This window comes from Pteronotus mesoamericanus, unplaced genomic scaffold, assembly GCF_021234165.1.
Source record: "Pteronotus mesoamericanus isolate MK-2021 breed Mesoamerican mustached bat unplaced genomic scaffold, CSHL_Meso_final contig_90, whole genome shotgun sequence".
In the NCBI taxonomy this organism is placed as follows: domain Eukaryota; kingdom Metazoa; phylum Chordata; class Mammalia; order Chiroptera; family Mormoopidae; genus Pteronotus; species Pteronotus mesoamericanus.
The window spans coordinates 31,755,018-31,765,194 of NW_026555277.1; the positions used below are offsets into that span (position 1 = coordinate 31,755,018).

General features: G+C 38.9%; 1 protein-coding gene across 1 annotated transcript; it reads left to right on the forward strand.

Moving 5' to 3' along the window:
* The first annotated feature begins 7,936 nt into the window (after positions 1-7,936).
* LOC129080730 (heat shock protein HSP 90-beta-like) lies at positions 7,937-9,106 on the forward strand. Its single transcript, XM_054586228.1, has one exon. The coding sequence runs from the start codon at positions 7,937-7,939 to the stop codon at positions 9,104-9,106; it is 1,170 nt and encodes a 389-aa protein (XP_054442203.1).
* The last annotated feature ends 1,071 nt before the right edge of the window (positions 9,107-10,177 follow it).

The following is a 10,177-nucleotide window of genomic DNA, read 5'->3' on the forward strand; positions in this document are numbered from 1 at the left end:
TCAGCTTTGTGTACCTGGGTCTAAGGGAGGAGCAGCTAAAATCCATCAGAAAAAAAAAAAGTTCAGGAGTGACCTATATTTGCATAACTGAAAGTCCCACTCAAGTAACTCTTTGTAGCCCAAAGAGCTGTTTCTCTTCTTTTTCTTTTTTCAAAAAAAGAAACTGTTCCCTTTAAATTTATATAGAGAAAAATAATCTCATCTTAATCTGAAAATTCAAAAATTTTATCTTTTTCTAAGATAAATAGAATAAAAAGATTCTATTTATTTATTTTTAGAGAGATGGGGCGGGAGGGAGAAAGAGAAACATTAGATAGAACAGAAGATCTTTGGCTTTGTGGGATGACTCCCAACAAACTGAGCCATACCGGTCGAGCCACAATTTTTATCTTAATCTAAGAATTTGGTATTACAATCAGCAGAAAGCAAAACTCTCATATAGTAAGATTCATCCTTGAAAAGTATCCAAATTACCCACAAAGTATAGTGTACATTGTTTTGTGTATATAATCTTGTACAATTATAAGAACATATAAATGATCTACTACTTGTCAGCAGTCATAAAGTAGATTTTTCAAGTTCACCTCTTAGAGCACTTCAGAAATTTTATGAAGATTGTAAGGATAACAACCAATTTAAAAAAAAATACAGAACTGCCAGAAAATCAAACTATATGGAAGTCCAATAATCAAGGTATTAAAGAAGAAATATTCATCCAGACTGATAAGAAGGGAAGAAAAGGGCAGGCAGGGCAGCGAGGACGTGTGACAAGGCAGCAGCTGGCGGACTGGGATAGCCCACATTCCCATAAGGATAAAGCAGGAGTAACAACTGGGGAGCGAGACAGACCGCAAAGCCCAGGGTTCCAGTGTGGGAAACTAAAGCCTCACAACCTCTGGCTGTAAAAACTGCTGGGGGTTGTTGTGGTGGGAAGAATTCCTAGTCTCACAGAAGAGTCCACTGGAGGGACCCACGGGATCCTACAATGTACACAAACCCACCCACCCAGGAATCAGCAACTGAAAGGGCACAATCCACTTGTGGGAAGTGAGTGAAAGTAGAGTGAGAGCCTAGCAAGTAACATTGTTCCTTCTCAGACCCCTTCCCCACACGCAGTGTCACAACACAGCAAAGTGGGTGGCCCTACCCTGGCAAATACCTAAGGATCCACCCCTCACAATGTAACAGGTGCACCAAGACAAAGAAAGATGGCTCAAATGAAAGAACAGATCAAAACTCCAGAAAAATAATTAAGCATCCAGGAGATAATCTATTAGATGCAGAGTTCAAAACACTGGTAACCAGGATGCTCACAGAAATGATTCAGTACGGACACAAAATAAACAAAGAAGTGAAGTCTATACAAAGTGAAATAAAGAAAAATATACAAAGAAGCAACAATGAAGGGAAGGAAAGTGGGACTCAAATGGATGATTTGGAACAAAAGGAAGAAATAAACATTCGATTGGAACAGAATGAAGAAACAAGAATTCAAAAAAATGAGGACAGGCTTAGGAACATCTGGGAAAATTTTAAACGTTCCAACATCTAAATCACAGGGGTGCCAGTAGAAGAAGAAGAAGAGCAAGAAATTGAAAACTTACTTGAGAAAATAATGAAGGAAAACTTCCCATCTGATGAAGGAAATAGACATGCAAGTTCAGGAAGCTCAGAGAATACCAACGAAGTTGGATCCAAGGAGAAACATACCAAGACGCATCATAATTAAATTGCCCAAGATTAAAGATAAGGAGAGAATCTTAAAAGCAGCAAGAGAAAAGAAGAGAGTTACTTACCTACAAAGGAGTTCCTGTTAGACTATCAGCTGATTTCTCAAAAGAAACCTTGCAGGCAAGAAGCGGCTGGCAAGAAGTCATGAAAGGCAAGGACCTACATCCAAGATGACTCTATCCAGCAAAGCTATCATTTAGAATGGAAGGGCAGATAAAGTGCTTCCCAGAGAAGGTGAAGTTAAAGGAGTTCATCATCACCAAGCCCTTATATGAAATGTTAAAAGACTTATCTAAGAAAAGGAAGAAGATCAAAACGAACAGTAAAATGACAACAAACTCACAACTATCAACAACTGAACCTGAAAAATAACCACAAGAACAAACTAAGCAAACAACTAGAACAGGAACAGAACCACAGAAATGGAGGACACATGGAGACTTATCAGAGGGGAGTGGAAGTGGGGAGAATGGAGGACAAAGGTACAGGGAATAAGAAGCATAATTGGTAGCCACAAAATAGACAAGGAGAGGTTAAGAAGAGCATAGGAAATGGAGAAGCCAAAAAACTTATATGTACGACCCATGGACATGAACTAAGGGGGAAGATATGCTGGAGGGAGGGTGGGTGCAGGGCAGAGGGGGATAAGAAGGGAGAAAAAAGTGGGGCAACTGTAATAGCATAATCAATAAAATATACTTAAAGAAATTTTATGAAGATTGTAACATGCTGGCTTTTCCAGATTCATCATCTTAAAAAGGAATCTAGCAATAACTACTCAGTTTGTTACAGTTTTTCAAAAGCCTTCAGTTAAATCTTAAGTTTCTCCAAGATGGTGAAAACAATGTCAGCGTAAGAAATGACTGAACCTGTAAGAATTTTTATGAGTTTATTTAAGCCAAACTGACAGCAATTGCCAAGAAGCAAAATCTCAACAGATTGAGAAAATACTCCAGAAAATGGCAGTTTCGCATCTTATTTTATACATTAGAATCAAAGAAGACATAAGAGGGCTACATGAAATCCCTTGGTGATTGATCAGGGAGGCAAGAAGAAAGTAAAGCTAAGAAATCTCTGAGGTTGGATAAAAAGTAAAACAGAGAGACATGCTTCTTTTACATTGGCGGATACATGATAGTTAACAGTTAACAATTAACAGAATAACAATAACAATGAGTGGCTAAGTGTTCAGTGGGAAATTGTGCCCTGAAGGGTCTGAAAAAAGGAAATTACCCTGACGTTCCAAAAGTATGTTATACTAGATGCAAAAAGACAGTGACAGTCTCAGTTAAGGTAAAGACTGACCTTTGTCAAGGAAGATGCTGGCCTAGGACATGACTACCCACCATGACTCGCTTTTAGTTAGGAAATTTTAATTTCAGACCACCCTGTGTGGTTACTTTAGGTCTCTGAGTTTGTAACACCCACCGTGCGAGCTCCCCTGAGCTTGTCAGGTTTAGTATGTGGCCCATTTTTTGTTCACAACATCAACACACCCACTCATCTGACGCCCAAATAATGTTGTCATGATTGGCGAATCCTTAAAATTCTCAGCACATTATTTCCATAGGTTTTGCCAAAATGCAAGATTCTCTTTCAGGTTTGATTGAATCACTGCCCACAGATATCAGCTAATGGAGTGAAAAGGCCTGCCAGCACCTTTCTCTCTGGAGCTTCTGGAGTTTAATTCTCAGAAGTTAAATGTACTTACAATGCAATATAATAAACTTGTATGGTTTTTATATTAGAACAAATAAGCTTAAGGAAATGCAAAACTGGCCAATAGAATAACCATACATCTTGTTTTGATCTTGACATTTCCGTGTTCACACACCTTCAGACTGTTTCTCTTACTAAAAATGTCTATTTCTTAGTTTGGCTGTGAAGGCACATTACAGTTAGACTCTATAAAACCTTTTAAACCATTTTTCCTACACATCCTATTCACCCACCGAAGTGTACTTTTCTCTTTCCCCAATGACAGCCTTTATTTCTCCATGCTCGTACCATTTCTTTCATCAACATTGTCTTCCCCCATTGAAATCCCAACTATCCTTCAAAGTCCAAAAAGCTTTGATTTAACTATCATCCCTAAATGATATTCATGCAGCCCACAAACATTTTTTAGTTCCTACCAAATGCCAGACACTTCTCTGAATGTTTTCATTTAAGAACTCAAGGATAACTATTGCAACCCTTATTTTAGAGGTGAAGGGATTGAAGCACAGAAAGATTAAGAATCTTGTCCAAGGTTACACAGTATACGATGAAGCTGGATTTATAGCCAAATTGTGTAGCCTTAAGCCTCTACCCCTATATCAAAGATTTTTACTAAATGCGTTATTGAAAATGTTTTTATAAGGCATGTAGTCATAAAGGAGATTATAATTCCCTTTGGAAAGAGTTCAAATTGAGGATTATTTTCCTGACGGGTGTCAACATCAAATCATGGGTATAACAAATATTAAGCTCTGCAAGGAAAGTAGAATTTTATGATCCCTCAGCTCATCAGGGCCCATTTTTTCCTTTTATGGATGAGGGAATAGAGGTGCAGGTAAGTGAGCACAGAGGCTCAGACCAGTTTCGTTGTTTACCTATGACCATGCAGGCCTACTCCTCCTATCTCAGTCATCCCACCCGATGCATTAAAATGACAGTTTTCCAAAATAGGAACTCCCTGATTGATCCTAAATTTCTTCTCTCCTTTCTTTACTCCTGAACTAGGGAAACTGCCCCGTTCCTCCATATTCAATATTGACTGCCTGCCTCTAGGTAGTAAATTATCCTTCTTTCTGAGTTCATGTGTCATAATGGAATGTACAGACAAGTAGGCAAGGATCAACCAGGAGAAACTGTGCTCACCTAACAAAAGTGGGGTGTTCAGTCATGCATAGGCATGTAACAACTACTACAAAAACCCTGCCTGTTTCTATAGATTCCTCTGAGTTAGCAAAATTTCAGGCATTTAAGAAAAAGTCTCTGTCTTCATATCACGTAAGAGCCTACTCTGCATATGCATCAATCCAGCTCTTCTAGAGGACAAAAAATGTAGGGAAATGCTCCAAGGGCCCTAGTGTGAATGAGGCAGGGCAACAACCTGAGGAGAGCTGCTTTTAAAACTTTCAGAAGAGACAACAGAGTAGGTCTAGATAAAGTGAGGTTTGGATTGGTACTCTCCTATGGACAAAAAAAAAAAAAAGGAACTCTATAATACATCTAACCAAAGCAAGCTCACAGGGTGATCTGATGATAAATTCCTAACCGGGCAGGTGAAGGTGGGCACTCACACCTCAGGACTGTAACTTCCCCACTAAAAGATGATCTTTGTCTTAAACAGGCCCTGCCCATTGTTTTTGTACATCTAGGTTAACACACCTTTGAAATGCCACCCTCAAGAGGACATATAATCTTGTTAACTGTCCTGTAATCCAATCATAGAGATTTCCCTGCCTTGCTTGTCCCACATTTATGTAATCTTTCTTAATTCCAAACGTATAAAAGAAACTGCACACTGTCATCTGGGAAGCATTTTTCTCAGTCTGCTGAGACCTTGCTTCCAGCAGTGTTCTCTGTTTGGCTCAAATGAACTCTAATAAACTCTAATAAATTAAATTTTCTACAGGTTTTGACATTATTTCTTTTTAAGATTTTATTTATTTATTTATAGACAGAGGGGAAGAGAGGGAGAGACACATTCACTCAAGAGAGAAACATCGATCAGTTTCTTCTAGTACATGCCCTATCTGGGGATCGAACCAGCAACCTAGGTATGTGTCCTGACCTGGAATCAAGCTAACAACCTTTTGCTTTGCGTGACAATGTCCAACCAACTGAGCCACACTGGTCAGGGCTGGACAGATTTATACTGACATTTCTTTCTTCCTTAGTGCTCTATTCCTATGCATTTGTGATGCCCCTTGTGTTACATTCCCCCTACATACCTAGTCTTCTCCCTCCTCTGTTCAGTGACACCCCCTTAGAGTGCTTTAGATTATGCTCTGGCTACCAGAGGTACCCCCACCCTGTGGCTCTCCTATTCCCACCTACCATCCAGAAATCCTTAACATCAAAATCGCTTCTTCTTTCCTTGACCAAAATGCCCATCCCCCAAGTAAACTCAAGTTTACTCTTAGGGAATTATGCTATTGAAAATATACTTTAAAATGTGATGTTTCAAAATAGTCAAAGCAGCCAATAGTTCAAAGTCTTTGTTGAAATTAGAAAAGGCACTTCTCATGATGCTTTGTTTCCATCTGTGAGAAAATTGTCTTAACATACCAGTTTTGTTAAGGAAACACATTTCTGACATATGTCTGAAAAGTGTCATAATAAACATACAAATCAGTGATTTCCACAGTATGACTCATGCATGGTCCAGGCAACAGCCCTGTTGATTTAGCCTTCCATTTTTGTCCTTTGACACTCCTGAAAAGTGGTGGAAGGAGACTGAACAAGGAGAAATCAGCAGACTGCTCAATTATTTGTGCGACTTTGGGTACATTTCATACCTCCCTAAGTCCTTTTCCCCATCTTTGAATTTGATATAATAATGCCTACCTCGCAAAGAAGCTGAGGATTAAATGAGACAGTTTATGCAAACGCAATATATGGTAAACTCAATGTAAAGGTTAGGTGAATCCAAATGTTTAAGAATGTCTAAAATTTCAGGCTAACTGGAGAGGATATTCAGGGTCACATTGCTCATTCTATGTCCCCTTTGAGATCAGGCACAGAAGACAGGGAGAGAAAGGGAAGATATGAGCTACAAAAGGAAACACTTGCTTTTCCTCAAAATTTCCTTTCTGTTTGCCTTCATCTTCTCTTTTTTCAACTGAAGGAGGAATTAGTCACTCTCATGCTTAACCCTTTCTTCTTACCTTTTACTACATTCAGTTTTATGTCTGGACCATCCCTTTTTAGTTGTTATTCTACTTTGAAAGGGGCAATTTTCCTTGAGAGAGGAAAATTGTCTTGCCCTAAATGTAAAAATGTCTGAAGTCTGTCATGGTAGTATGTCCCAACCAGAAAATAGAGAATCCCAACTGTCTGAATTCCTCTCAGTTAATAATCAATTATCAACTGAAATTTCTGCTCGGATCTAGTTCACATTTCTCCTATCCCCAACTAACCCCCGAAATGCCTAAATTGCCTTCAATAAACATAAGAGTAGTTAGTTATGTCACCTTCTCACTACCTACCCATATGTCTAAATTACTAGGTAGCACAATGATTATGTTATTAGAAAGGCATGCAATTAATGCTGTGGTGTATCTTGTTTGTTTCTTAAAACACTGAACCCAGTTAAAGTCTTTCCAGTCTTCATAGTTTGTTTTTTATACAGCAGAGGCACCTGCTAACGTTTTTGAAATAAATAATGGAGAAAACTTATTCCTAAAGTTGCTACTGGGATTAACACAGCAATACATTTTTCTTCTCTAGCAGGGAAAAACATATTTGCAGAAAGAAGAAAAAGGAAACAAGGGGGCTGTCATTCAAGGGCCTATGAGATTATGGGGGAAGCAAGCAAATGTGAAAGCACAAAGCATAGTTCCCTATGTAGAGTACAATTAGTTCACATTGAAGTAAAATTAAATGAAATATGCAATAAATTCTAAACAAGCATTCTTTTTAAATAAGCATGCTAGAATTGCAGTGTAAAGGTCATTCTTGATATGCAGTCAGACTACAGAATTTCATTTAAAATGAAGAAGATAATTAATTTATTCTTTGCATGACAAACAGTAGAATATTTCAAAGCTGCACAAAGGATAATCTACTTTGTTTATATATAGTTTATTTTATTGAAAATGTAAATTATATAATGAAGTAAAATAATGGCATGTGAATGTAGTTCTTATATAATTGATATAGTAGGAAATCATATATCATGCATGAACCATCTAGATTCAGAAAAAACATTCAGTTGCTTGACAACTACGCACTAAGTTCTGAGGTTAAAGATATACTTATTCAAATAACTGAAAAACAAAAATAAATTTGTTTCATAAAATCTACAAAATATTAAACACACTCATGATTATCTTTGTGTTTATAAATTTATTATCTCTTGTTCCAAAAACATTTAAAATAAAAATTTTTAAAAACCCATGGTTTAGCTCTTGAGTCAACCCCGTGCACGCAGTTTGTTATGTGTGAGCCAAAAATAGTCCCTGCTCTCTAGCACTTGCATCTCTTCACCTTCAAGATGCCTGAGGAGGTACACCATGGAGAGGAGGAGGTGGAGACTTTTGCTTTCCAGGCAGAAATTGCCCAACTCATGTCTCTCATCATCAATACCTTCTACTCTAACAAGGAAATTTTCCTTCGGGAGTTGATCAGTAATGCTCCTGATGCCTTGGACAAGATACACTGTGAGAGCCTGACCGACCCTTCCCAGTTGGACAGTGGTAAAGAGCTGAAAATTGACATCATCCCCAACCCTCAGGAATGCACTTTGACTCTGGTAGACACAGGCATTGGCATGACCAAAGCTGATCTTGTAAATAATCTGGGAACCATTGCCAAGTCCGGTACAAAAGCATTTATGGAAGCTCTTCAGGCTGGTGCAGACGTCTCCATCATTGGACAGTTTGGTGTTGGCTTTTATTCTGCCTACCTGGTGGCAGAGAAAGTAGTTGTGATCACAAAACACAACGATGATGAGCAGTATGCCTGGGAGTCTTCTGCTGGGGGTTCCTTCACTGTGCAAGCTGACCATGGTGAGCCCATTGGCCGGGGTACCAAAGTGATCCTTCACCTTAAAGAAGACCAGACAGAGTACTTAGAGGAGAGGCGGGTCAAAGAAGTGGTGAAGAAGCACTCACAATTCATAGGTTATCCCATCACCCTTTATTTGGAGAAGGAACAAGAGAAAGAAAACAGTGATGATGAAGCAGAGGAAGAGAAAGGGGAGAAAGAAGACGAAGAGAAAGATGATGAGGAGAAACCCAAGATTGAAGATGTGGGCTCAGATGAGGAGGATGATAGTGCTAAGGATAAGAAAAAGAAAACAAAGAAGATTAAGGAGAAATACATCGATCATGAAAAACTGAACAAGACCAAGCCCATTTGGACCAGGAACCCTGATGACATCACCCAGGAGGAATATGGAGAGTTCTATAAGAGCCTTACCAATGACTGGGAAGACCACTTGGCAGTCAAGCACTTCTCTGTAGAAGGTCAGTTGGAATTCAGGGCATTGCTGTTCATTCCCCGTTGGGCTCCCTTTGACCTCTTTGAGAACAAGAAGAAGAACAATATCAAACTGTATGTCTGCCATGTGTTCATCATGGACAGCTGTGATGAGTTGATACCGGAGTATCTCAACTTCATCCGTGGTATGGTTGACTCTGAGGACCTGCCCCTGAACATCTAGGGTACATATTTATCAGTTTATTATCTTGTATATCTGTGGTATCATCTTCAACCAATTTAGAGAGTCCTGTAATACCTTGTGCTCAAGGGTTCTATGAACTGAGGTCACAAATTAGAGAACTAACAGGGATATGAAATCTTCCCAGTCAGAGCTGGTGCTAACTGTATCATTAGATCATCTTTTTCATACACTGCTGTTCCTTAAAGTCTCTGCCTTGTTTTCCTCATCTGTAAAATAAGGAAAACAGAATGAAACACAACTTATAAATTTGCACTGAGGATTAATGAGTTAGTGGCTATAAAGCACTTGGGCCAGTTCCTGGCACAGAAAATGAGTTAACAAATGTTGAATTAACAAATCATCATCATCATCATCAATCTCATTTTTTCTGTTCTTGCTCCCTATAGTCCATTCTCCACACAGCGTCCAGAAGACTATATAAACGTATAACCTAATTTATGCATCCTTCCATTCAACAAATACTGATTTTTGTGTTAGTTTTTTAATATGCCCGCAAATTCTTGGACACTTCTTTCAGGAAGTGGACCCTAATTTTCCCTTTTTGAGTGTGGGCTGGACTTAATGACTTATTTTTAACAAACAGAATGGAGCAGAAATAATAGTGTGCAACTTCAGACATTAGATCATAAAAGGGTACTGCGGCTTCTGCCTTGATGAGTCACTCTCTCTCTCTCATCACTTTCCAACTCCTAGGTTGATAGCAGCCCAATGGAAAAATGAAGGAACTGAGGCCGGTGGCCAGCAGTCTTAAGGAAAAGCTTGGAAGTAGACCCTCCAGCTTCACTCAAGCTTTCAGATAACTGAAGCCCTGGCCAACATCGAAGCACCTTAAAGACCCTGAGCCACAACCTCCCAGCGTAGCCCCTTCTGAACTCCTCATCCATTAAAACTGTGAGATAATAAAATCTTGTTGTTTTAAGCCACAAAACTTTGGGTAATATGTTCCATAGATAACAAATTAAATCATGCACTGGACAGTGTCCTAGGCACTGGGGATACAATGACACCACACCACAGACAAAATCCATGTCCTCATGTGATATTTACATC

Excerpts from the sequence above, each read along its gene's own strand:
- LOC129080730 (XM_054586228.1), top strand. The coding sequence starts at position 7,937 with ATGCCTGAGGAGGTACACCATGGAGAGGAGGAGGTGGAGACTTTTGCT.